The sequence below is a fragment of the Muscardinus avellanarius genome, assembly GCF_963383645.1.
Source record: "Muscardinus avellanarius genome assembly, chromosome: 16".
In the NCBI taxonomy this organism is placed as follows: Eukaryota; Metazoa; Chordata; class Mammalia; order Rodentia; family Gliridae; genus Muscardinus; species Muscardinus avellanarius.
Window position 1 is genome coordinate 74326455 of NC_137802.1, and position 23289 is coordinate 74349743.

At 55.7% G+C, this 23289-nt stretch overlaps 2 protein-coding genes across 3 annotated transcripts; one reads left to right on the forward strand and one right to left on the reverse strand.

Annotated features, from left to right (window-relative positions):
* Positions 1-996: 996 nt before the first annotated feature.
* HEXD (hexosaminidase D) lies at positions 997-15606 on the forward strand (the record flags this gene model as incomplete). Its single annotated transcript, XM_080714177.1, has 12 exons — positions 997-1080; positions 2408-2517; positions 5130-5217; positions 6498-6662; positions 7581-7764; positions 10522-10593; positions 11027-11222; positions 12096-12178; positions 14349-14427; positions 14518-14619; positions 14783-14872; positions 15381-15606. 12 exons carry the CDS (start codon positions 997-999, stop codon positions 15604-15606), a joined length of 1479 nt encoding a protein of 492 aa, XP_080570303.1.
* A 1802-nt stretch (positions 15607-17408) lies between these two features.
* CYBC1 (cytochrome b-245 chaperone 1) lies at positions 17409-21050 on the reverse strand (the record flags this gene model as incomplete). Of its 2 annotated transcripts, XM_080712969.1 has the most annotated exons (6): positions 17409-17529; positions 17830-17974; positions 18752-18848; positions 19292-19365; positions 19828-19869; positions 20966-21050. In XM_080712969.1, 6 exons carry the CDS (start codon positions 21048-21050, stop codon positions 17409-17411), a joined length of 564 nt encoding a protein of 187 aa, XP_080569095.1. The 2 variants fall into 2 exon arrangements, with proteins under 2 accessions (XP_080569095.1, XP_080569096.1); XM_080712970.1 differs by lacking the exon at positions 19828-19869.
* Positions 21051-23289: the final 2239 nt, after the last annotated feature.

Below are 23289 nucleotides of genomic sequence, written 5' to 3' on the forward strand. Positions count from 1 at the left end.
CCGGAAAAAAAATTAAGCCAGATGTGGTGGCACATACATGTTATCCCAGCACTTGGGAGGCTAAGACAGGAGGATTGCAGGTTCACAGCCAGCCTCAGCAACTTGGTGAGACTCTCCACAACTTAGTGAGACCTTATTTCAAAATAAAAAATAATTTAGGCCGGGCACTTGTAATCCCTGCTCTTGGGAGCCTGAGACAGGAGGATCGCACAGGTTCGAAGCCAGCCTCAGCTACTGAGTGAGGCTCTCAGCAACTCAGTGAGACCCTGTTTCCAAATAAAATATAAACTAGGGCTGGGAGTATAGCCCGGAGGCAGAAAGCCTCTGGGTTCCACCCCCAGTACCACCAAAGAAAAATAAAAAAAAAAAAAAGGCTGGGGGGTGTAGCTTGGAGGCAGAATGCCTTTAGGTTCAATCCCCACTTCCAAAAAAAGATTTATTGTCCAACTGTTTGTGTTGCTATAGGCCATGTCACAAGGAAGCAGCATTCTTCTATTTTAGGGGCATGTCACTACTAAGCAGAAAAGAATCTCTATATCTGAGTGTGAAGATCGATTTCTCAGTTCATTTCCAGGTTAGAAAGTTCATTTCCTCCAAGTTAATAAATTAAAAGTGGCTGATATCAGGACTGAAGCAGAAAATGGAAGGGTTGAGGAGAAGCCTCTGCTCCTGTTAAGACTCTGGCTTTGAGCGGGGCGTGGCGGCCCACACTTGTCATCCCAGTACTTGAGAGGCTGAGACCGGAGGATCCGGGTTCATGGCCAGCCTCGGCCACTGAGTGAGCCCTCTGCAATTTAGTGAGACCCCGTTTCCAAATAAGGAATACAACTGGGCTAATGGTATAGCTTGGGGGTAGAGTGCCCCTGGGGTCCAACCCCAGCACCACAAAAGAAAAAAAAAACCCAACAACTTTGATCTTTGATTTTCTCCACCAGGAAGAAGTCCCAGACCATTAACCTGAGATCCCGTTAATAGAGTTCACAAAAACGCACCAAAATGTCAGGTTCTACACCATTTAAGATGAGATTTGTTCACTTGGACCTTAAAGGAGCTCCACCAAAGGTCTCATACCTCTCAGAGGTAAGGGCTCCCTTTTACTTCTAGAATCATCTTTCAGCTTGGGTCTGGTCTTAACGTTGGAAGGCATATTCTGTAGAAATGGGCACTTGGGATGTGGCCATGAGGCCGTGGGTTGGGGGTGGCAGCAGCAGCGTAGAGGGTCTCCCCACTCCCCTACAAAACTAGACATCAAATAATGGAGCCCAGAGAACAAAACTGAGGGCAATGGAAATCACAACCTCTTGCTTGTGGGTTAAATTGTGTCCTCAAAAGACAAGTTCAAGGTGGGTGTGGTGGCGCATGCTTGTAATCCTACTACTTGCTGGCCTCAGCAACTTAGTAAGGTTCTCTGCAACTTAGACCCTGTTTCAAAATAAAAGAATAAAATAGGGCTGGGCGTGGAGCTCAGAGGTGGCACGGCCCTGGGATCCATCTGCAGCACCACACACACACACAAAGCCAAGTTCAAGACCTACCCTCCCGTCCCCGTGAAAGTGCAGATGTATTCGAGGTGAGATGAGGTCGTGTGAGAGTACAGAGAGCCTGGCCAGGAAGAAGAAACTTTAGGCACAGAGTTGTGCAGAGCGGGCGACGATGAGAAGTCACGGGGAGTCTGTGCGTGACAACAGCAGCAGAGGCTGGGAGTGGCACAGCCAGGGCGGCCAGGGCTGCTGCAGCGTCCAGGCTGGGAGTGCCAAGGAAGCCACTCCCAGACCTTCAGAAGGAGCAGACCCACTGACACCTTTGTTCGGGGCTTCTGGCCTCCAGAACTGTGAGAGAAAATTCCTGTTCTTTGAGCTCCCCAGTTTGTGGTCATTCATTATAACAGTCCTAGGAAACCAGTAAACCAATACACTTTTCAACAAAGCAAGGTATCCCCATGAATCCCCAAACTGAAATAGATGTGGCCACATCCAGACACAATAACACACATGTGAGGTTAGCAGGAGATGGTAGAGAACGAGAAAGGGAAATTCCAAGAATGCTCAGCCCTGGGGACCCAGAAAAGAGCGCCCAAATGGACGTCTCCCAGAGAGCGACAATATGAGACCACAGAGTAGATGAAGCGGGAGGATCACAGGTCTGAAGACAGCCTCAGAGTTAACTGCTGTTGGGTAGCATCTCTGTCCTGTAGCCTATTACCCGTCCTGTACAAAATAGACGTCGCTAGTGAGAGCGTTTGATTCGGCATAACATAAACCACATGTTGCAGACCGAAAGTTTCAAGGAGAGGTGAATACCAAGCACCTCCTTTCTCAGAGGCTAGAAAGGAAGTCTCCATGCTGCACATCGATGGCTTCTACTCAGTCGCTGCTTTGTAATGCGCGCCCCTCCCCATTTCCCCCAGATTTTTCCTCTGTTCCGCGCTCTAGGTGCGAATGGCCTCCTCATTGAGTATGAAGACATGTTTCCCTATGCGGGCCACCTGCGGCTGCTGCAGGCCAAGCATGCGTACAGGTATCACTGTGCAGCACCCAGGAAGCGGGGCAGTGGGGGGCAGGTGGGAAAGCCCAGCCTAGAGGTGGGGGGACGGTTGGGAACCTAACCATGGTGGGCATGTTCCATTACTGTCTTCCAAAATGTGTGTCTTGAATGATGAAAACTGGTTACAAAGCCGGGCGTGGTGGCACATGCTTGTAATCCCAGTACTTCAGAGGCTGAGACAGGAGGATCGCAGGTTCATGGCCGGCCTCATATACTTAGTGAGGCCCTCTGTAGCTTAGTAAGACCCTGTTTCAAAATAAAGAATGAAAAATAAGGCTGAAAAATAGGTGTAGCTAAGAGGTAGAATACACCTGGGTTCAAGCCCTAGTATGGCAAAAAAAAAAACTGATTATAAAATTAAAACATGTTATAGAAATAAAACACATTCACTGAAGACAACTTGAAAACATTTAAAAGGAAAAATAAGCACCCGCCATGACCCACAAGCAAGAGCTGCCGTTTGCATTTCAGGCTCCCAGTCTTCAGCCCGCCGTGTGAGTGTGCTGAGAACGCTGAACAGGCCAGCAGCCGGGTGGCCTCGAGGCCAAGGCTGGGGTCCCAAGTGGGCGTGCAGAATCAGAATCGGTGAAATCCGATGTGGGGAGAGGTGCTCAGCTCTGATGACAGGTCCTCCATCAGTCACAAAGAGCCTGAAGGAAAATGGGCAGAGGGTATGAGGTTGCAGATCCTGGAGGAAGAAGTAAAAGTGGCCAACAGTACATGGGAAAATGCTAAACCCCTTATAAGTAACTAAAGAAATTAAAACAGCACACCACCATTTTGGCTACCAAACTGGTGAAGCTTTTTTTTTTGGTAGTGGGGATTGAATCCGGGGACATTCTCCTCTGAGCCGCACTGTTAGCGCTTTTTATTTAAGTTCTTGCTGAGTTGTTGAAGATCTCACTAAATGGCTGAGGCTCCTCCTGCCTCTACCTCCCGAGTGCAGGGATTACAGGCATGTGCTGTCATACCCAGCTGGTGAAGCTTTGGAGAAACGATAGTGCTCTGTGATTATGAGGAAGAGCAAAAGCGGGCCAAGGCTCTAGGTGTCCGAGTTCTTCACCTTGTCTGTGTCTCAGATAGAGCGTGGGCCACAGGGAGGGAAGGTGGACAGCATTAACACTGGTGAGGGCTGGGCCTGTGTGTTATTTGTACTCTTCTGTGTCTTTCCCTATAGCAAACATGTTTTCTTTCAAAGTGAGAAAAGCACCAGGGTTCCTTTGAAGCTCGAAACAGGTGTATTTACAGTAAAAACAATTCTATATGATTAATGAACTTAGAGGCCAGGCATGGTATCACATGCCTGTAATCCCAATACTTGAGAGGCTGAGACAGGAGGACCGCAGGTTCAAGGACAATCTCAGCAAGCAGTGAGATTCTCATCAACCTAGTGAGACCCTGTTTCCAAATGAAAATAGAATAGGGCTGGAGGTGTAGCTCAGAGGTAGAATGCCCCTGGGTTCAATCCTCAGTGCCACACAAATAAATAAATAAATTTTTAGATATGATTAAGAGATGGTTCAAGCCGGGTGTGGTGGCACACACCTGTAATCCCAATATCCCAGTACTTGGAGGCTGAGACAGGAGGATTCCAGGACAGCCTCAGCAAGTAGTGATGCCCTTTCTTTTTCTTTTCTTTTTTTTTTTAAGATACTGGGGGGATGGAACCCAGGGGCATTCTACTTCCGAGCTACACCCCCAGCCCTATATTTTATTTTTTCTTTCTCTCTTTCTCTCTCTCTTTCTTTCAGTGGTACTGGGGGTGGAACTCAGGGGCTTTCTACCTCTGGGCTATACTCCCAGACCTATTTTATATTTTATTTGGAAACAGGGTCTCACTAAGTTGCTGAGAGCCTCGCTAAGTAGCTGAGGCTGGCTTCGAACCTGTGTGATCCTCCTGTCTCAGCCTCCCAAGCGCTGGGATTACAAGCGTGCGCCACCACGCCCGGCTTATTCTTTATTTAGAAACAGGGTCTGAGTTGCAAAGTCCTAAGTAGCTGAGGCTGTCCACGAACCATGACTCTCCCGTCTCAGCCCCCCAAGCGCGGGGATTACAAGCGCGCACCACGCCCAGCTCAAGTAGTGATAGTCTTATCAACCTTGTAAACCCTGTTCCCATATAAGAGATTTAAAAAATTTGGCTGGAGGTCAAAACCTCTGGGTTTCACCCCCAATACCACACAAAAAAAGAAAAAGTAAAGAAAGAGATGTTCAAATATAACAACTAGAAATAGCTTTCTTTTTTAGATAAATCCATAATGAACAATTCACAGAACCTGCAGAAAAAGCACAAGGTGGCAGGGTGTAGGCCCCTCCCTGGAGTGACCCATGCGGCAGAACAGTGGCCAGGCTGCCTACCCCGACTCAGCCGCGCGACTTGGTGTGCCCACCACTGGTGGAGGCTGTGGAAGGGCAGGCAGACGTGCACGGTCACTGGGGGACAGAGGAGCAGCATCCAGGCCCAGAGGGTCGCCACCCTGCAGCCTGAGTGTGGAGCTGCCGAGTGGGCAGCTCGCCGCTGCCTGGGAGGCCCCGGGGACTAAGGGGAAGGGCTGCCAGCCCTCTCACAGCCTTTGCCTCTCCAGCCCCTCCGAAGTTGCGGAGATCCTACGTCTGGCCAAGCTCAGTGAGCTGGAGGTGGTTCCTTTGGTGCAGACGTTCGGACACATGGAGGTGAGCAGCAGCGTTGGAATTGCCGGTGCCAGGGGTGGTCAAGGGGCGGGCGATGCCCAGGTGAGGCAGAGTGCAGCCCCGGCTGTCCAAGGGGCCAGAGAGCACCTGACTCCAGGTCCGCGGCGGGGGGGGGGGGGCGGCTTCCATGTTCTCTGTGTCTTTCTCACTTAATATCCAAAGTATTCTTCACTGAGACCGGAAGATCGTGGTTCACAGACAGCCTCAGCTACTTAGGCCCTCTGCAACTCAATGAGACCCTGTTTCAAAATAAAGAATAAAATGGCTGTGGGTGTAGCTTGGAGTTTGAATACCCCTGGGTTCCATCCCCAGTACCGCAAAAGAAAAAAAAAGTATTCTCTGCATCAAACTGGGAAACAAGCACAGCTGGTCTGCTGGCTCTAGGTTACCTCCCTCCCCTGTGTCCCGCTCCGGAAGTCCCACACAGTTTAGGCCCTGCTGTCCTAGTAGGCCCCCTCCAGGCCTTGAGCCCAACACGCTCTGTCCTCAGCCCCGTGCTTAACCCTCATGGTCCTTGGCGCCCTGCAGCCTCTCTCCCAAGCGCAGCCGCTTTCTGGTGTCCCTGCTCAAGCTGCGGCCTGGGCATCTGTAAAAGGTGTGCCTCCTATCCCTGGGCCTGGGAGAGTGGGAGGAGGAGGGGCTTTGGCTCCATCCCATCGGCTCACCTGCACAGCAAGGCTGCAGGGGGTCTGAGTGGGAGAATAGGGAGCCGCCCTTAGCAAGGAGGGCATTGTGACATCCGCACACAAACATTTCTCAATGGGTTTCTCACCTTCCGTGCTTTCCGGGGTCCCAGTATGGCTGTTTGGGCAGAATTGTTCATTTTTGTACTTGTTCTGGGACGATTTGTCACACTCTTCACACAGGGAGTCAGATGTGTGCCCAGCCTTAATTCTGAACGTGAATGAACCTGGTGAATTGGGATGCAAAGCTGGGCTTGGTGGTGCACACTTGGCTGGGGGTGTAGCTCAGAGGTAGAATGCCCCTGGGTTTAGTTACCAGCACTATGTTAAAAAAAAGAAAGAAAGAAAAAAAGTTGGGAGTTCCAAAGAAAGGCCACTGAGAACCCATCTGGATGGCCGGAAGCGGCCGGGGCAGGTTCAGAAGTTACTTCTGCTTCAGTGTTCCTGAGTAAGCCCCAAGCCGCCGGGCTGGCCTTGGACAGGCTGTCACGGCTGGCTCGGGGCTGGGAGCCCTTGACAAGCACCGCAGGGCCAGAGGCCCCAGGCACGCCCCCAGCAGCGCTGACCTTCTGGCCACAGTTTGTTTTGAAGCACGCAGCGTTCGCTCACCTACGGGAAGTAGCGCTCTTTCCCAACACCCTGAACCCTCACGAGGCAGAGTCGCTGGCACTGGTGGAAGCCATGATTGACCAGGTCCTGGAGCTGCACAAGGGCGCCCGCTGGCTCCACATTGGGTGTGATGAGGTGGGTGCCTCTGTCCCCCCAGTTTGCCACAGCCCTCTTCTCTTCAGACTCACTGTCCACGCTGTGGTTTCCTTTAAATAGAAAAATAACCTAAGTACTGAAGAGTAAAGACAGGGCTTGCAGGGGAGGTGGGCCTCGTTTAGGGAGCCATTCTAGCTGACTTTCTGGGGAGGATGGTGGCCTGCACAGGGTCCGTCCTGCAGAGCCTAAGTAGAGTACCCTGTGTGTCAGCTAAGGCCACCAGCCCCTGGCGTGAGCTGTGGCCAGAAATGGCTGCGCACCCCCACCCCCAGAACAGAGCCAGCCCCTGCCGTGGGCAAACGTATGCCTTCAGAACTTGGTTCCAGCCCAAGAAATGCAACTTGGGGGGATGAGAGGAGGGAAGTGTTAGTCATGACCCTGAAGCACTAGCTGGGAAGATGGTCCGCCTCCCAGGAGCTCGAATGAGGCCTGCAGCTGGGATGGGGGCCCTGAGGGTCCTCTTTTTCTAAAGAGGTGTGTGTGTGTGTGTGCACGCGCGCGCGTGCGCTGCCTCTTTGGAGAGCCCTGCCATCAGTCGTATGTGCCCCACCCTGGCCCTGGCACACTCTAGTCTGCTTTCTGTCCTTCTGCTCGGGCCTGGTCTGGACATTTCACACCAACGAAGTCACACCGTAGGTAGCTCCTGCGTCTGGCTTCTTTCACTCACGTGTCCAGGGCATGTTCTTTCACATGTCGCGCATGTCAGGAATAGCCCGCTGTGGGGTGGGCACGTGTTTATCCACTTCTCAGTGATGGAAGTGGTCATCTGCCTTTTGGCAGCCCGAGTCGAGCTGCTGAACGACCATGGGGGCCCGAGTGAGACTGAGGGCCCCGAAGAAGGCAGGGCCAGGGCACGGTGGGGCAACGCCATTGACACACCATCGTTTCTTCCCCTAGGTCTACTACCTGGGTGAGGGGGAAGCCTCAAGACAGTGGCTACGGCAGGAGCAGAACAGCCAAGCGAAGCTGTGCCTGTCACACGTGCGGGCCGTGGCCAGCCACGTGCGGGCCCGGCACCCCGGCACCACACCCCTGGTGTGGGACGACATGCTGCGGGACGTGCCCCCGGAGCAGCTCGCAGGTTGGCCCCGCGGGTTGGGGGGCGGTTCCCACGCGGCTGCCTGAGACCCCTGGGTTTCAAGGTCTAAGAAGAGAGCCTCCGCAAGACCATGTTTTATGTGGGCTCCTAAGAAAGCGTCGGGTTTAAGTCACCCCTGGAGCGGCTGTAGAGTCGCAGGCGTCTGAGCTGGAGGGCCGATGGGGCTATGAAGGGCCCACAGGGGCAGTGGGAACGTCCAGTGCTTCTCGCAGCCGTAGCCCGTATATTTTCTTGGTTTCTTTCTTTCTTTTTTGTTTGTTTTTTGTTTTGTGTGTCTGGGGATGGAACCCAGGGGCATTCAACCTCTGAGTTACGCCCCTTGCCCTATTTTTATTCTTTTGTGTGTGTGTGTGTGTGTGTGTGTGTGTGTGTGTGTGTCTGGGGATGGAACCTAGAGGCATCTGATCTCCAAGCTACAGCCCCTGCCCGATTTTTTATTCTTTAATTTGAAACAGGGTCTCACTGAGTTGCAGAGGGCCTCACTGAGTAGCTGAGGCTGTCTGCGAACCCTGATTCTCCAGTGTCAGCCTCCCGAATGCTGGGATTACATAAGTGTGTGCCACCATGCCCGGCATCCCCGAGTATTTTCTGTGGCCAGTCTTGCAGCGCCTGGGGCCCAAGGTTCACAGTGGCCATGGACGAGCCACATGGTAGAGGGAGCAGCAGCTCCTCCAGAGCTCTAGGTCCTGGCTCAACCTGCCTGAGCCTTAGGGACAGAGCTGACAAGTGCCATCCCTCACCTGGAGGTGGTGCTTCAGCACACCGCTCTGCCTGCCCAGATTCCGAGGCCCGTGATCCCACAGCCGAGTGGGGTCCAGCTCTGGCAGTTGCCCATGCCTCTGTGAGGCCCCTGAGTCCTGGGGCTACATTGTCCTGATGGCAGTCACTATCTGATGTGTAGATTAAGATGAACTAGAAGCCAGGTGTGGTGGTGCACCCTTGTAATCCCAGCATTTGGGAGGCTGAGACAGGAGGATCATGATTCATGGACAGCCTCAGCAACTCAGTGAGGCCTTTGCAACTCAGTGAGACCCTGTTTCAAAATAAGGAATAAAATATAGGGCTGGGGGTGTACCTTGGAGGTAGAATGCTCCTGGGTTTCATCCCTAGTCATGCAAAAAAAATTTTTTTTTAAATTAGGCCAGTGCTGTGTCATGTGCCTAGAAACCAGCAACTCAGGAGGCTGAGACAGGAGTAACACAAATTCACAGCCAGCCTGGGCGACTTAGTGAGACCATGTCTCAAAGAGCTTTAAAAGGCTGATGGGTTTAGTTCAGAAGTAAAGTGTCAGCTGGGCATGTAATCCCAGCGCTTGGGAGGCTGAGACAGGAGGATGATAGTTCTCAGCCAACCTCAGCAACTTAGGCCCTCTAACTTAATGAGACCCTGTTCCAAAGTAAAAAATTTAAAAATCAGGCTAGGGGTATAGCGCAGAGGTAGAACTGCCCTGGGCTCAATCCCCAGTACCATACACACACAAAAAAAGTGTTCCTGGGTTTAATGTCTAGTACTGGAAAAAGATTAGATTAGTTGGAATTAATTCCAATTAATGGTGTGCTCCAGTGTCCCCCATGGAACAGAGGGAAACACCCTGAGAAGACCCTGCAGGCCCAATCACTTCCACAGCAGGCAGCTTTAAAAAGCATCACGTAGCCAGGCGTGGTGGCGCACGCTTGTAATCCCAGCGCTTGGGAGGCTGAGACAGGAGGATCACACAGGTTCAAAGCCAGCCTCAGCTACTTAGTGAGGCTCTTGGCAATTTATAGTGAGACCCTGCTTCCAAATAAAATATGAAATAGGTCTCAGAGTATAGCCCAGAAGTAGAAAAGCCCCTAGGGTCCACTCCTAGTACCACAGAAAAAATAAATAAAGAATAAAAAAGCTGGGCGCAGTGGTGCACGCTTGTAATCTCAACATTTGGGAGGCTGAGACTGGAGGATTGCAGTTTGCAGACAGCCTCAGCTACTTAGTAAGGCCCTCAGTAACTTAGTGAGACTGTTTCAAAATAAAGGATAAAAAAAATAGGGCAGGGGGTGTGGCTTGAAGGTCAAATGCCCCTGGGTTCCATCCCCAGACCCAAAAAAAAAAAAAAAATACATACCATTAGTGTAAAATATTTGTTTGCAGAGCCAGGTATATTGGCGCACACTTATAATCCCAGCATTTGGGAGGCTGAGACAGGAGGATAGTGGTTTGCCAACAGCCTTCGGTACTTAGCGAGACCCTCTGCAACTCAGTAAGACCCTGTTTCAAAATAAAGAATGAAAGAGCCAGGTGTGGTGGCGCACACTTGTAATCCCAGCGCTCAGGAGGCTGAGACAGGAGGATCGCACGGGTTCGAAGCCAGCCTCAGCTACTTAGTGAGGCTCTCAGCAACTTAGTGAGACCCTATTTCCAAATAAAGTATAAAAATAGGTCTGGGAGTGTAGCCCAGAGGTTGAAAGCCTCTGGGTTCGACTCCCAGTACCACACACACACACACACACACCAAAATAAATAAATAAATAAATATAAACAAAAATGAACAAAAATAAATAAATAATGAAAAACTGGGCTGGGGGTGTAGCTCGGAGATAGAAAACCCCAGGTTCCACCACCAGTACTGTCAGGAAAAAAAAAAAAAAGCATCACTTGTGGCTGTGACACTTAGGACAAAAAACTTAGCATAGTGCCGAGCCTGTACTTACCCACGTGTCCGAGGATAGTCTGTCCACACTCATGGCCTTGCTCTGTCCCCAGCATCCGGGGTGCCGCAGCTGGTGGAACCTGTGCTCTGGGACTATGGAGCTGACCTGGACATCCCTGGCAAGGGTCAGTATCAGGCTGCCTGGGATATGCCTGTCCCGACACTCATGTCTGGATGGGCTGTTCACCCGCCCCGTGACCCGGGCCTGGGGGAGATGCAGGCGGCTCATCAGCTCGGCTGCCCAGCGTATGACAGAGCGCCAGGCACAGCCCCGGCCCTGGCAGCACCCTGCTTCACCACAGACCCACTCGGCCCAGGATAGTCATGGCCCCAACCCTGCACAGATATATTTTCTCCCAAGTATTTTCCAAATGAGCCGATGAACTAGGGGCCACTTAGGAACAGCTGGAGTCTCTTCTCCACTAGCATGCAAGCCCAGGGGGTCGCAGGCTGCTCCCATCACTGGTCAGCATGAGCGTGTGCCCTTGGGGCGTGTGTCTTGGGCCCCACGGCAGGCTGCCTCTGCAAAAGGGCTCACCCTGTTGCTTTCTCAACCAGTCCTTCTCATGGAAAAGTACCGGGAGTGCGGCTTCCCTCGGCTGTGGGCGGCCAGTGCCTTCAAGGGGGCCACGGGGCCCAGCCAGGCCCTGAGCCCTGTCGAGCATCACCTCAGGAACCATGTGCAGTGGCTGCAGGTGGCCGTTGGCGGGCCAGAGGACACACTCCAGGGCATCATCCTGACTGGCTGGCAGAGGTGAGCCGGAGGAGGCAGCCCCACTGTCACGTGGGAGCCTGCAGTGTTGCCTTAGACCCTCGGGTTGAGGGCCCTGTGCCCTTGGAGCTGCCCCACGCCCGACAGGATGCTGCTCTGGGTGCTCGGGTCTTGAGCGTGCCCCCCCGCCCGCTGCCCGCCCGCCTGCCCCACACGTGGGGCTGTTTGTGTCTCGTGCGTTGCAGGACCTGAGGACACAGTGTGGCATGCTTAGGTTTCAGGCCACTTAGAAAGTAGAGCTGGCCCTGAGTCCAGTACTGACCTTGTGAGCTGGGAGGCAGGGCCCTGGACTGGGGCGTGGCTGGCCGGCCTGGCTCGTGCCCTGGTGCCTGCCAGGTGCTGCGCTGTGCAGTCGGCTCTCAGCTCAGTGTGTCCAGAGGCGGTGGCCAGCTCCGCAGAAGCATCTGGATAGCCAGGCATGGTGGTGCATGCTTGTAATCCCTACGCTTGGCGGAGACAGGAGGATCGCGCAGGTTCGAAGCGACCCTGTTTCCAAATAAAAATATAAAAATAGGTCTGGGAGTGTAGCCTGGAGGTAGAAGGGCTTCCAGGAACCCCAGTACCACACACAAAAAAAAATAGCATCTGGATGGCTTCTGCCATCTGTGGCACCACGTTCCTCAACATCTGCCCTGCACACACAGTCCTCCTGGGCCTGGTTAGACCCGGGGTCGCTCTCCCACACGGAGCAGAGCCGCTCACACCCACGGCAGCAGAGATGCCGTGAAAAGCAGCGCACTGCCCTGGGAGCGGGAGGGACAGGGACAGCCGGGCCACCAGGGGCCTTGGCACCCCAGAGCAGGGCAGCCTTGGTCAGGTGGGGCCAGGGAGCGAGCACCCCTCTCCTTCACGTAGGTATGACCACTTCTCCGTGCTGTGCGAGCTGCTCCCCGTGGGAATCCCATCCCTGGCCGCCTGTCTGCAGTTGCTTCTCCATGGTGAGTGCCAGCTCCCCATGACCAGGCCTGAAGTCACAGTGAAGGCCTGCTGCTGCTGGTGGCAGGAGGACGCTCGCCCCCCACCCCCACCCCCGCTCATCCTGCTGGCTCAGCCTGCCCCGCCGGGTCTGTGAGCCCAAGGCGCTGGGGAGTTGGGAAGGACACCCCTCAAACTGAGCCATGAAAAAGCTTGCGCCCCAGATGGGGACGAGGAAGAGCGTTCTGCCTCTGCCTCAGTTGTGCAGAATGGGCATCCCAGTGCTGGAGGACCCCTCAGCCCAGCTCTTGTCCATGCCTCAGGCATGGTGGTGCACGCTTGTAATCCCTGCATTTGGGAGGCTGAGACCGGAGGATCATGGCTTGCAGACAGCCTTAGCTACTTAGTGAGGCCCTCTGCAACTCAGTGAGACCTGGTTTCAAAATAAAGAATAAAAAATAGGGCAGGGGGTGTAGCTTGGAGGTCGAATGCCCCAGGTTCCGTCCCCAGACCTGGAAAAAAAAAAAAATTGTGGCACTGGGATTGAACTCAGGGACATTTTACCTCCAGGCTGCACCACCCTCAGCCCTATTTACTTATTTATTTAGTGGTACTGGGGATGGAACTCAGGGGCATTCTACCTTCAAGCTACACCTCCAATCCCATTTTTTGTTCTTTTATTTGAAACAGGGTTTAAGTTGCAGGTGGCCTCACAAGTAGCTAAAGCTGGCCGCGAGCCTGCGATCCTCCTGTCTCAGCTTTCCAAATACTAGGAATACACACATGCACTACCATACCTGGCATCATTTTCTTTTTTTTTTTTTTTTTTTTTTTGTACTAGGGATAGAACCCGGGGGCATTTTACCTTCAAACTAAACCCCCAGTTCTTTATTTATTTGTTGTAGTACTGGGGACTGAACCCAGAGTCATTCTACCTCCAAGCTACATCTTCAGCCCTGCTTTTTACTTTTAATTTGGAAACAGGGTCTCTCAAGGTTGATAAGACTCTCACTACTTGCTGAGGCTGTCCTCAAACTTGTGATTCTCCTGTCTCCCAAGTACTGAGATTACAGGTATGTGCCACTGTGCCCAGCTTTTTATTTTTTATTTCAGAACAGGGTCTCACTGGGTTGCTGAGGCTGGCCTCAAGCCTGTGATCTTCCTACTAAAGCTGCGCAAGTACTGGGATTACGGGTGTGCACCACCGTGCCCTGCAACTGTGCAGGTTTAAATCACAAGACTGTGTTAACACAGAAATTCCAGATGCAGCAGGGACCATCAGCAAGGACAGGTGGCTCAGTAGGAGCCACGCCAGGACATAGACGATGAGTCCTCGCCGTTTCCACCTGTCCCTTTTGAACTGTTTGGAATGTGTACAGAGCTGGGCGTGGTGAGCACGCTTGTCATCCCAGCGTTCGGGAGGCTGAGACAGGAGGATCCAGGTTCACGGACAGCCCCAGCTACTGAGTGAGGCCCTCCACAGCCTAGTGAGACCCTGTTTCAAAATAAAGAATAAAAAACAGGGCTGTGGGTGTAGCTGGGAGATAGAATGCCCCTGGGCTCCGCCCCCAGTTACACACAGTAAAACAAATAGAATGTACGCAGAGGATGAGTAGGTAGCCGCTTGCCCCATCCTGCAGCAAAGGTGTGGCAGTGGCCTGTCTCTCATCTACTTACTGAGACCCTGTTTCAGTATAAAAATAAAATAGCCCTGGGGGCTTAGCTTAGCAGTAGAATGCTCCTGGGTTCAATCCTTAGCACCACAAAATAAATACATAAGTAATAACGATCATATAGCCAGGCATGGCAGTGCAAACCTATAGTCCCAGCTTCTTGGCAGGCTGCAGCAGGAGAATTGCAAGTCTGAGGCTAGCCTCAGCTAGTAAACGGGGCCCTATCTCATTGAAGGGGTAGGGATGTAGCTCAGTGGTGGAGTGCCTTGGACAGTAGCACTATCAATCGGCCGCACTACAAACAATAATAGTAAAATACAGTGTCTTTCCTGTGTGAGGGGGAGTTGCTGGCTCATCCACCCCGAGGTCTCCTGGGGGCTGGCACCTACAGGGCCTGGCCTGGCCAGGGCTCGCCATGTGGCTGTGCCCGCTGCGCTAGTGGCCAGGGGCCTGAAGCCCACACAGAGCCACCTCCTCCCCTAGAGGCCGCTCCAACGGCTTCTGATGTGCTTGGTTTCAGGAGGATTTGCTGAGCATGTTAAATTGAGAGTGGAGAACTTCCTGGGAGTTTCAGGCCTGGGGATAACAGATGCTGTGAGGTAACCCACCCCGCACCGCCCCACCCCGCCCAGCCCCTGCCCCCAGGTCTCCAGGGACCACCATCTTAGTGCGGCTCTCGCTCTTGGCAGTGAGGGTGCTGGCTCCTTCCCTGGTGGTGACATCCATGCCTTGGTCACACAAGTCAGCCTCCACCTGCGCAGCTCTGTGGATGCCCTGCTGGAGAGGAACAGGTGAGAGGCCCTGCTGCCTCATCCTGACAAGGCTTTTCTAGGGGAAGTCCAACTTTGAAACTTCCTACCAGATCCTAAAGTTTCCCAGGGGTGCAGTGAGGTTCCATGACTGCCCGTTAGCCACTGTCCGCCCAGCGAGCACACCAGTCTGGATTTGCCCCAGGTACGTCACTGGCTGGTTCAGCCCCTACCACCGCAGGCGAAAGCTCATCCACCCGGCCATGATCCAGCACGTTCAGCCCGAGGTGCTCAGGTAACCCCCGAATCCCGGCAGCCAAGTGCCCAGGGTGCCCTGGGCCGGCTGTCCCCTCCTGTACAGGGGCATGGCCTCTGGGAGTCACGGTTGAGCTGAGACAAGCTTTCCAGGTGTAAAGGACCTTAAATCAGACGCCGTATTCACTACAACCCTTAACCTTGACGAGAAGCTGGGTCATCCCTCGGCTGTAAAAGGAGTGTCACCACATGACACCTGGGCCCGCCAGCTCAGAGGGACCCTAGCTGAGCGCCTTCGTGCCCCTAGGACCGAGTCAGGACAACCCCTTGTTCTCCCAGTTCAGGGATGTGAGCTGAGCCCGACAGCAGTAGTCTCCTGAGCACGAGATGTGTCAGCTATGACCAGTTCGTGTGCCACCCAGAGAAACTGCAGGCAGCTGTAAATGTGCTGCAGCTCCAGATGTTAAGGTGTAGCCAGCTTTCCATCAGGGGCGGGAGCACTGCACCGCGGGCCAAGGGCCTCACCGGGCGCGGCTGCTGCCCCCCAGCCTCCTGGGCAGGTGGAGTGCCCTCGCACAGCAGCTGGAGGCTGCCCTGCAGCTCGTCTTCTACCCCGACGCCGTGGAGGAGTGGCTGGAGGAGAACGTTCGCCCGAGCTTGCAGCGGCTGCAGAGCCTGCTGCAGGACCTGGCTGAGGCTGCGGCCCCCTGCCTGCCCACCCAGGCGGGGGTGCCTATCAGAGGCCCTGAGGGGCCAGGCCCATGCGGGAGCTGAGGCCTGCCACTGGCCGGCCCCTCCACATCCAGCTGTGCACCCAGCTGTGTGCAGCCCTGACAGCCTTTTCTGCAGTGTCCTGGGTAGCTGCAGGCCAGGCGCCTTCAGAGCACTGCCATCTTTGTGTGCAGCAGGAAATACCAAAGGAAAAGGCAGGTGGGGACTTGTCCACAGTGTGCCGGTGGAGCGATGTTAATTCTTCCGAAATAAAGCCAACAGAAGCAACAAGTCCCCCTGGTGTAAACTCAAGTCAAAGTTTATTACCCCCATTTCAGCTGGCTTTGCCTCTAATGCCAGGTCCATGCTCCAGCCCCAGGGCAGTGATGGCACTGCCAGCTCTGAGCTGCTTCTCCGAGAGCCAATAACTTTTTTACACTTTCTTTTTAGGTAGGAAAAACATCTGATTTAACCATTTAAAAAGCTAACTTTGAAGCAGGGCATCATGGTGTCCACTTGTAATCCTAGCATTCAGGAGGCTGAGACCAGAGGATCATGGTTCACGGACAGCCTCAGCTACTTAGCAAGGTCCTTCGCAATTCAGTGAGACCCTGTTTCAAAAATAAAAATACTAAAAAAAATAGGGCCAGGGGTGTAGCTTGGAGGTACAGTACCCCTGGGTTCCATCCCAGTACTGCAAAAACAAAACAAAACAAAAAACCCCCACTAACTTTGGCATAAAAGCCCATGTCTCCAACTTGGGACTGTTGGGCAGGACGAGGTCTACCCTCAGGTGCCAGCCTGGCCTGCCGTGGACCTCTGCACCTAGGTCATGCTGTGGCTCCCCACTGTACCTGACGGTGCCTCCCAGCACACACTGCATCTTGCAGGGCCAGCATCTTCATGGGGCAGCTGTGGCCAAAAGCTCAGTCCATTTCTGCAGGTCTTCGGGGTTAAAATGCCTGCAATTCTGTCTCCAGAAGTAACTCGAAGTCCATAGGCACCATAGGATGCCAGAAGAGGTCAACTTTCTCCTAGATAATCAGACTGCCCAGACTGAGGTGAGAGGCGTCCTTTGGCCAAGAGCCGAGCTACCGTCCTGGCGGGATCTGCAGCCAGCCATTGGCAGGGCGGTCAGTGTGCTGCTTTCCCTGGGTTGGCGGGGAGCCCTCAAGGAGACGCAGCCTCTAGGATCACTGTAACACAAGCAGCCGGTACCCCACAGATGTCCACCCAGGAAGGGCAAGGAGAGAAGGCACCAGGATTTCTGGGGATTGACGTACCAGGGCCTGATCCGCGAGCCCGGCCCTCTCCACAGATGCACACACTCATGCACGCGGGCAGCACGTTCTGTGAGCCAAACTCAGTCCTGGGGCCAGCGAAGCTTCCAGCTGCAGGCCAGATCCTGGTGCTCTCTGGAAGAAGCCTGGTGTCCTGTGGTTCCAGAAGTTGTGGCTGGCCTGTCCAGGCCAGGCCTTGCTGCTCACTGCACTCACACACTGCACTGCCCAAGCTGGGGCTGCTGTCCTTTTCTGGGGAGGGGGTACCAATTTCAGAGTTCTGGGGCTCCATCCTCCCCTGGATATGGCCTGCACCTCTGGCGTCCTGACAGACCCAGCCCTCCAGGGCCATGGAGGAGGTCCAGCCCAGTGTTTTTGCTCAGTGTAGAAGCAGCAGTGTGGAAGGGCAAAGGACGGTCTGCCTTGGGATTGCCCAGGGAATCAGCAAATGCCCCAGACCTGGCTGGAGCCTCTGTGCCTGGCTGCTCGGCAGGTGGCACCATCAATGTGGCTGGAGCCTGTGCCTGTGCTCAGCTGCCAGCACCATCAGGAGCCCAGGCCAAGGGCTGTGTGCCGTGCTGGGGGTCAACTCTGGCTGCCAGGGCCATCAGCCTCGCTGTCACTGCTCTGAGACCGCTCCGAGGGGCTCTCCAGGCGGTGCAGCTCCAAGAAGCTGGTGATGAGCTTGGCAATAGCTTCCACATCACTAGGAAGACAGTCACCTCAGCACAGGGTACCCCTTTGGTGGCCAGCGAGACCTGCACTGGGCTCCTATCACCTGCCACGTGCAGCAACCAGGCCTCCCAAACTGGACTAGCATCTCCTGTCCTGGTCCCGCTCTCACCCACCCTGCCCCACTGCTGTCCTTGTAGGTGGTCATCACGGAGCAGTCCCCTGAACAGCACACCCCTCCCAGAGCTCCCTCTGTATCCTCTCCATGAACTATGTCTCCCCAGCTGCCCTGGGACACTGGGCGGTGTGTAGGGAGGGCCACGCCACCGCTTACCTGCGGCGGCCCATGACTGCACTCTGGGTGAGAGGGTGGGAGAAGCCTGTGGCAAACCGGAGCACCACCGTGTAGCCCTTCCCGAAGTAGCGGACCTTCTCCTCCTCCACGTTCACGTCCCTGATGTCGTTCAGCAGAACCACCACTGCGGGCGACAAGTCAGCCACACTGCCCTCTCCGCCCACCCTGCCCCATGCTTGAGCGGGTGGTTCTGGGCACAGTGCTGAAAACAGGCACAGAGGCATCAATGGCAGCGTCTGCTCGCCTGTCTGAGCGAGAGGGGTTGGCTCAGCAGTCAGCAGCAGTCTGCAGGCGGCACGGAGGCAGACTCTGGTGGGCAGTCTGACCCCGCAGGGGTCTGCTGGACCCCAGCTGCCAACTTCCTGCCCCAGTGCCAGTCACAGAGCTGGGGCCACCCAGCAGGTTACTGCAGCCTCTTCCAGTCCCGAAAGCAGCCTGCAGGGTGACCTAGAGCTAGCCCTGCAGCCAGAGGTCTGGATGCTGGCTCTTGGCCAGGTGCCCAGTACAACCTAAGTCCCAGCCCACTAAGCAAGCCTGGTCCTCATCTGTTCCCCCTTCAAGCCACGCGTGGACTAGGAGCCACATGGGCCAGGGAGGCTAGTAGCCCCCAGGCCTACCCCTCACAGAATACTCCCCACCCTGGTTAAAAGCCCCCGAGGGGGGCAAAGGCTTCTCAGTGTGGATACACAGCCATTCACAAATTAGCTGACAGGAACCTGGGGCAGCGCTGTGGCCCACCCCGCTCCCCCCGAGAGGGGCTCCCACCACCAGTGGGTGCCTGCCAAGACCCCACCTGCAGGCCAGGGCTGCCTGGAAGGCGCCCAACCACCAAGCAGGCAAACACGGATCCAGGTGGCCTCAGGCTCCCGGGCCTGCGCCAGGCCCAATGCCCACGCCTCACCTTGGTCGTGGCCTGCTCTGAGAAGGGTCAGTAGCTTCTTGTAGAGGCTGAAGGTTTTCAGAACGACCTTCCCAGTGTTCTTATTGAAGATAGCCTCCTGGAAACCAACATGTACTGACCACACAGACCTCCAGGGAGGGCCCAAGTGGATCCTGAGCTCTGTTCCCATCCATACCCGGGGACACTCGGGAGGGCCTCCCAGTCAGAACCACAGTCCCCGGTGCTCTCCACCAGATCCTATCGTACCCCTCGGTGCCCACCCTTCATTAGAGAGGGCTGGACGAGAGCAGGGTCACCAAGCCAGAAAGCAGAGGTCAGAGCACAGCTCTGGGCCAGGTGGCTTCAAGGACACCAAGGGCAGCGGAAGGTCAGCCGCAGGGGCAGAGGCGCTCCTTCTGCACTGCAGCAACCCAGCACTGAACAGTCCTGAGCAGCTTCAGGGGGTTCCTCGGCCCAGGGCTAGGTCAGCCCCACAGAAGCCTCAGGCTAGGACAAACGCCAGGAATGGGAGGGCCCTGGCTGCCTCCCCCACTGCCTTACCTCCCAGTCCTCCAAGTTCTGCACAGCCACGAACAGGCACCCCGTGACGTAGAAGAGCTTCCAGCCCAGACTGTCTGCAGCAGGCACAGGCACTAGCGTGAAGGACGGCAAAAGGCAGGTGCCCGCAGGCACCCCAGCACAGCCTCTCCTCAGGCACCAGCCACCCAGCCCAAGAGCGGCACCGAGCACAGCGGCCCCCGCCCTGTGAGGACCCTCTGGCCCTGCCTTGGCCACTCAGGACTTCACACAAGCGCTGCCAAGCTCTAGTCCAGGAGTCCACCTGGGAGGCAGGCAGGGCCTGGTGCCTGCTCGTCTTAGCAAGCTTGTCACGGCTGCAGGAGGATCATAGGCAAAGGCCAAGGCGTCTCTTTCAAAGAATATCCATGAACCTGAGAAGTGTGCAGTGAGGCGTGGGGGAGGGGCAGAGAAGCCAGCCGTCACCGGGGCCACACCACGGCTGCTCACAAAGGATGCTTTCCCTCCCTTTCTCTATTTCCCAAACAGGTGAGCAAGTCCAGGGGGACAGTGTCCTTTACCTCCACTGTAGTAGGCAGCCGCCAGGCCAGTCGACAAGATTCCTGAGGGGAGGAAAGGAGGGAAAGCCCTGCTGTATATCCCAAAAGGGGACCCCTCTCCCGTGCCGAAGCCCTGGCACGGAGGCCTCCCCACTGCAGAACACCTGTGCCCTGGGACACAGTCGAGGGACCCCCATGTGCAGAGTGGGGAAGCAGCCAAGAAGTCCATTCAGTCTCATGGTATAGGCTGGGCACAATAACAGGCACCTGTGATTCCAGTTACTTGGGAGGCTGAGGAAGGAGGATCACAAGTTCAATACCAGCCTGTACAACTAAGCTAGGCCCTATCTCAAAAGAAAATAAAAAGGGCTTGGATGTAGCTCACTAGGAGATTACTTGTGCACAAGGCCCCAGGTCTAATCCCTAGTACCATGCCCCTCCAAAAAAGGGCCACCCAGGAGGCCACGCGTATCAGTAGAAGGGCAGAGCACAGAGAAGCAGCGGCTGAAGGCATAGCCGGCTCCTGGCCTCAAAAGGCACCCGTCAACACGAGTGCAGCTGTCTGAGAGTGCACGACCCTCCTGATGGGCAGCGATGGGAGACGGAGGCCAGGAAGCTAGGTGGCCTAAGAAGGGGACAGAGACAGGGCAGAGCAGAAATGAGAGCCCATGGTCAGTACATCAAAGGCAGGTAAAAAGGAAACGCTGCTGGCTGTGGTGCTGCACACCTGTAGTCCCAACTACTTGGGAGGCTGCGACAGGGGACCACAAGCCCCAAGCTAGCCTAGGCAATTTACTGAGACTATCTCAAAATGAAAAGGCTGGGGATATAGCTCAAAGGGTAGAGCTCAAAGGGTACGCATCCCTGGGTTCATTACAGAAGGGGGGCGCTGGGATGAACTTGGAAGACCCTACTGGGGTTGGGAGTGCTGTGGTAGAGTGCTTGCCTAGCATGCACTCTAAGACTGGAGGTTCCAGCTCCAGCATCACAAGAAAAAGGAAAAGAATACAGTGTTAACTGAAAAATACAAGCATTATCTGTAGGCCCTGGTAGGCAGAAGAACTACAGACCCAAAGAAACAGTTGGTGTACTTCGGGGTAGAAGAGGAAACAGTTTTCACCCCCCACACACACCTTGGAAGTTAACTTGGAAACCTTACCGACCAGCAGGGACCAGGACCTGATGCCCGGGGCCCTCTTTAGATGCAGGCGGGAGCTGGTGCGGGCCTCCACTTGCATGTACATCCCTGGAACGACGCAGGCTCCACTCCGGATACACAGCTGGGAAGAAGACGCCGCTGGATCCCTGAGCCACAGCCCACGGAGGGCCAAGGCCCCGGGCCCAGGCCCCGCCAGTGTAACTCGGTCTGCTCAGGAAAACCACTCCATCTCCAGGGACTCCGGGTTCCACCAGGGGCCGCCCAGCAGGTGGTCACAGGGTCTCATCCGGCCTGCGGCCCCTGCTCTACCCACACCCCTAGCCTGGCGGAAGCTGCTGACCCCAGCAGCCCGAGCTTCTGGCAGCCTACCGGAGCCTACCAGCAACCCCGCTTCCCCATGCTGGGCCTCCAGAAGAGGAACTGAAAGCGCCACCGCGGCCGGGTCCCTCTGTGGGGCGGGACTCCCCTCTCCCCAGCTTCGGGCACCCCAGACCACCCACACCGGGCCAAGGCGCCCAGCCAGCGGGCCACCAGCGCGGCGGCCCCCACGCCTGCCCTCGGGCCGAGCCGACTCCAGGTGACCCCGGTGCCCACCTCGCCCACAGCGCCCGCGCCCGCCCCCGAGCGCGCCAGCTGGCCGCCCACTCCGGAGCCCGGCGGAGGACCGAGAGGCCTGGGGCACCCGGCCGCCCGCGCCTGGCAGCCGAGGGTCGCGCGCCGGACCGGGGCGGGCGGGTGGCGCGAACTTCCGGAGTCCCGGCCGGTTCTCGCGGACTTCCGAGATTGGGGCGGAACCTCGCTCTTTATGCATGGGGCGGAGCCAGGCCAATTTCCCCGAAGGGGGCGGGGCCACGTTGACTGATTAGCAGCAAGGCGAGGTCGACTTCCTGGGTGGGGGCGGAGCCACACTGACTCCAGGTTAAGGCGCGGCCTTCCGCGCTGGGGGCGTGGCCGCGCGGGTTCCGCGCTGGGGGCGTGGCCGCGCGGGTTCCGCGCTGGGGGCGTGGCCGCGCGGGTTCCGCGCTGGGGGCGTGGCCGCGCGGGTTCCGGGCTGGGGGCGTGGCCGCGCGGGTTCCGGGCTGGGGGCGTGGCCGCGCGGGTTCCGGGCTGGGGGCGTGGCCGCGCGGGTTCCGCGCTGGGGGCGTGGCCGCGCGGGTTCCGCGCTGGGGGCGTGGCCGCGCGGGTTCCGGGCTGGGGGCGTGGCCGCGCGGGTTCCGGGCTGGGGGCGTGGCCGCGCGGGTTCCGGGCTGGGGGCGTGGCCGCGCGGGTTCCGCGCTGGGGGCGTGGCCGCGCGGGTTCCGCTCTGGGGGCGTGGCCGCGCGGGTTCCGCGCTGGGGGCGTGGCCGCGCGGGTTCCGCGCTGGGGGCGTGGCCGCGCGGGGTTCCAGGACCCGGAGGTCCCGCACCCCCACTTCACCCCGGGGGCGGGTGGGACCCGCCCTCCAGATCAGGTACCTGTAGAGCAGGTGCTGCTGACGAGGTGGGAAACTTGAAGTACCTGAACCTAATCCCACAAAGAATGAACAGTAGTTTTCGGGGCCTCGGGTGATTCCGATGCGTGTTGTGTTGGACTTCACTCAGGGCTGGTGTTCCTATTGGGCTAACTTTCCTTTTGGACCTATTTAGTACGTACCTCAAAATTGCACGATATTAAAAAGGGCGCATAAAAATGCACATACATCAGCACACATAACCCTAGAAGTAGTACAACTTTAGACACATTACAAGAAAAGATGGAGGCTGGAGGTGCAGATTGGGGCCCCGTGCTGAGTTTCTAAATCAATCGTGGGGCATGAAGATTGAGGTGACACTGATGCCCCTGGTCTGGGAGCCACACTTGGAGAACCTGTGGCTGTTAGCTCCAGCAAAATTGGGTTCTGGGACTATTTTTGTTTTGTTTTTTGAATCGGAAAATAATTTAAATAGTAACTTATCCAAGACATCTAAAATCTATTTGAACTACCCTTGTTATTATCAACTAAGCTATTCTTCTGAAATTGTAACCAAAAGAAAAACTGTGAGGGAAAACCTAGACAAGCCCTCTCGCTTCGACTGCTTTTTGGTGATCTTAAAAATCACTAATTTTACCGGGCATGGTGGCGCACGCTTGTAATCCCAGCATTTGGGAGGCTGAGATGGGATTATGGTTCGTGCCCAGCCTCAGCTATTTACTGAGGTCCTTTGCAACTCAGTGAGACCCTGATTTATTTATTTATTTACTTATTTATTTATTGTGGTACTGGGGATGGAACCCAGGAGCTTTTCTACCTCCCGGCTATACTCCCAGGCCTATTTTGTTCTTTATTTGGAAACAGGGTCTCACTA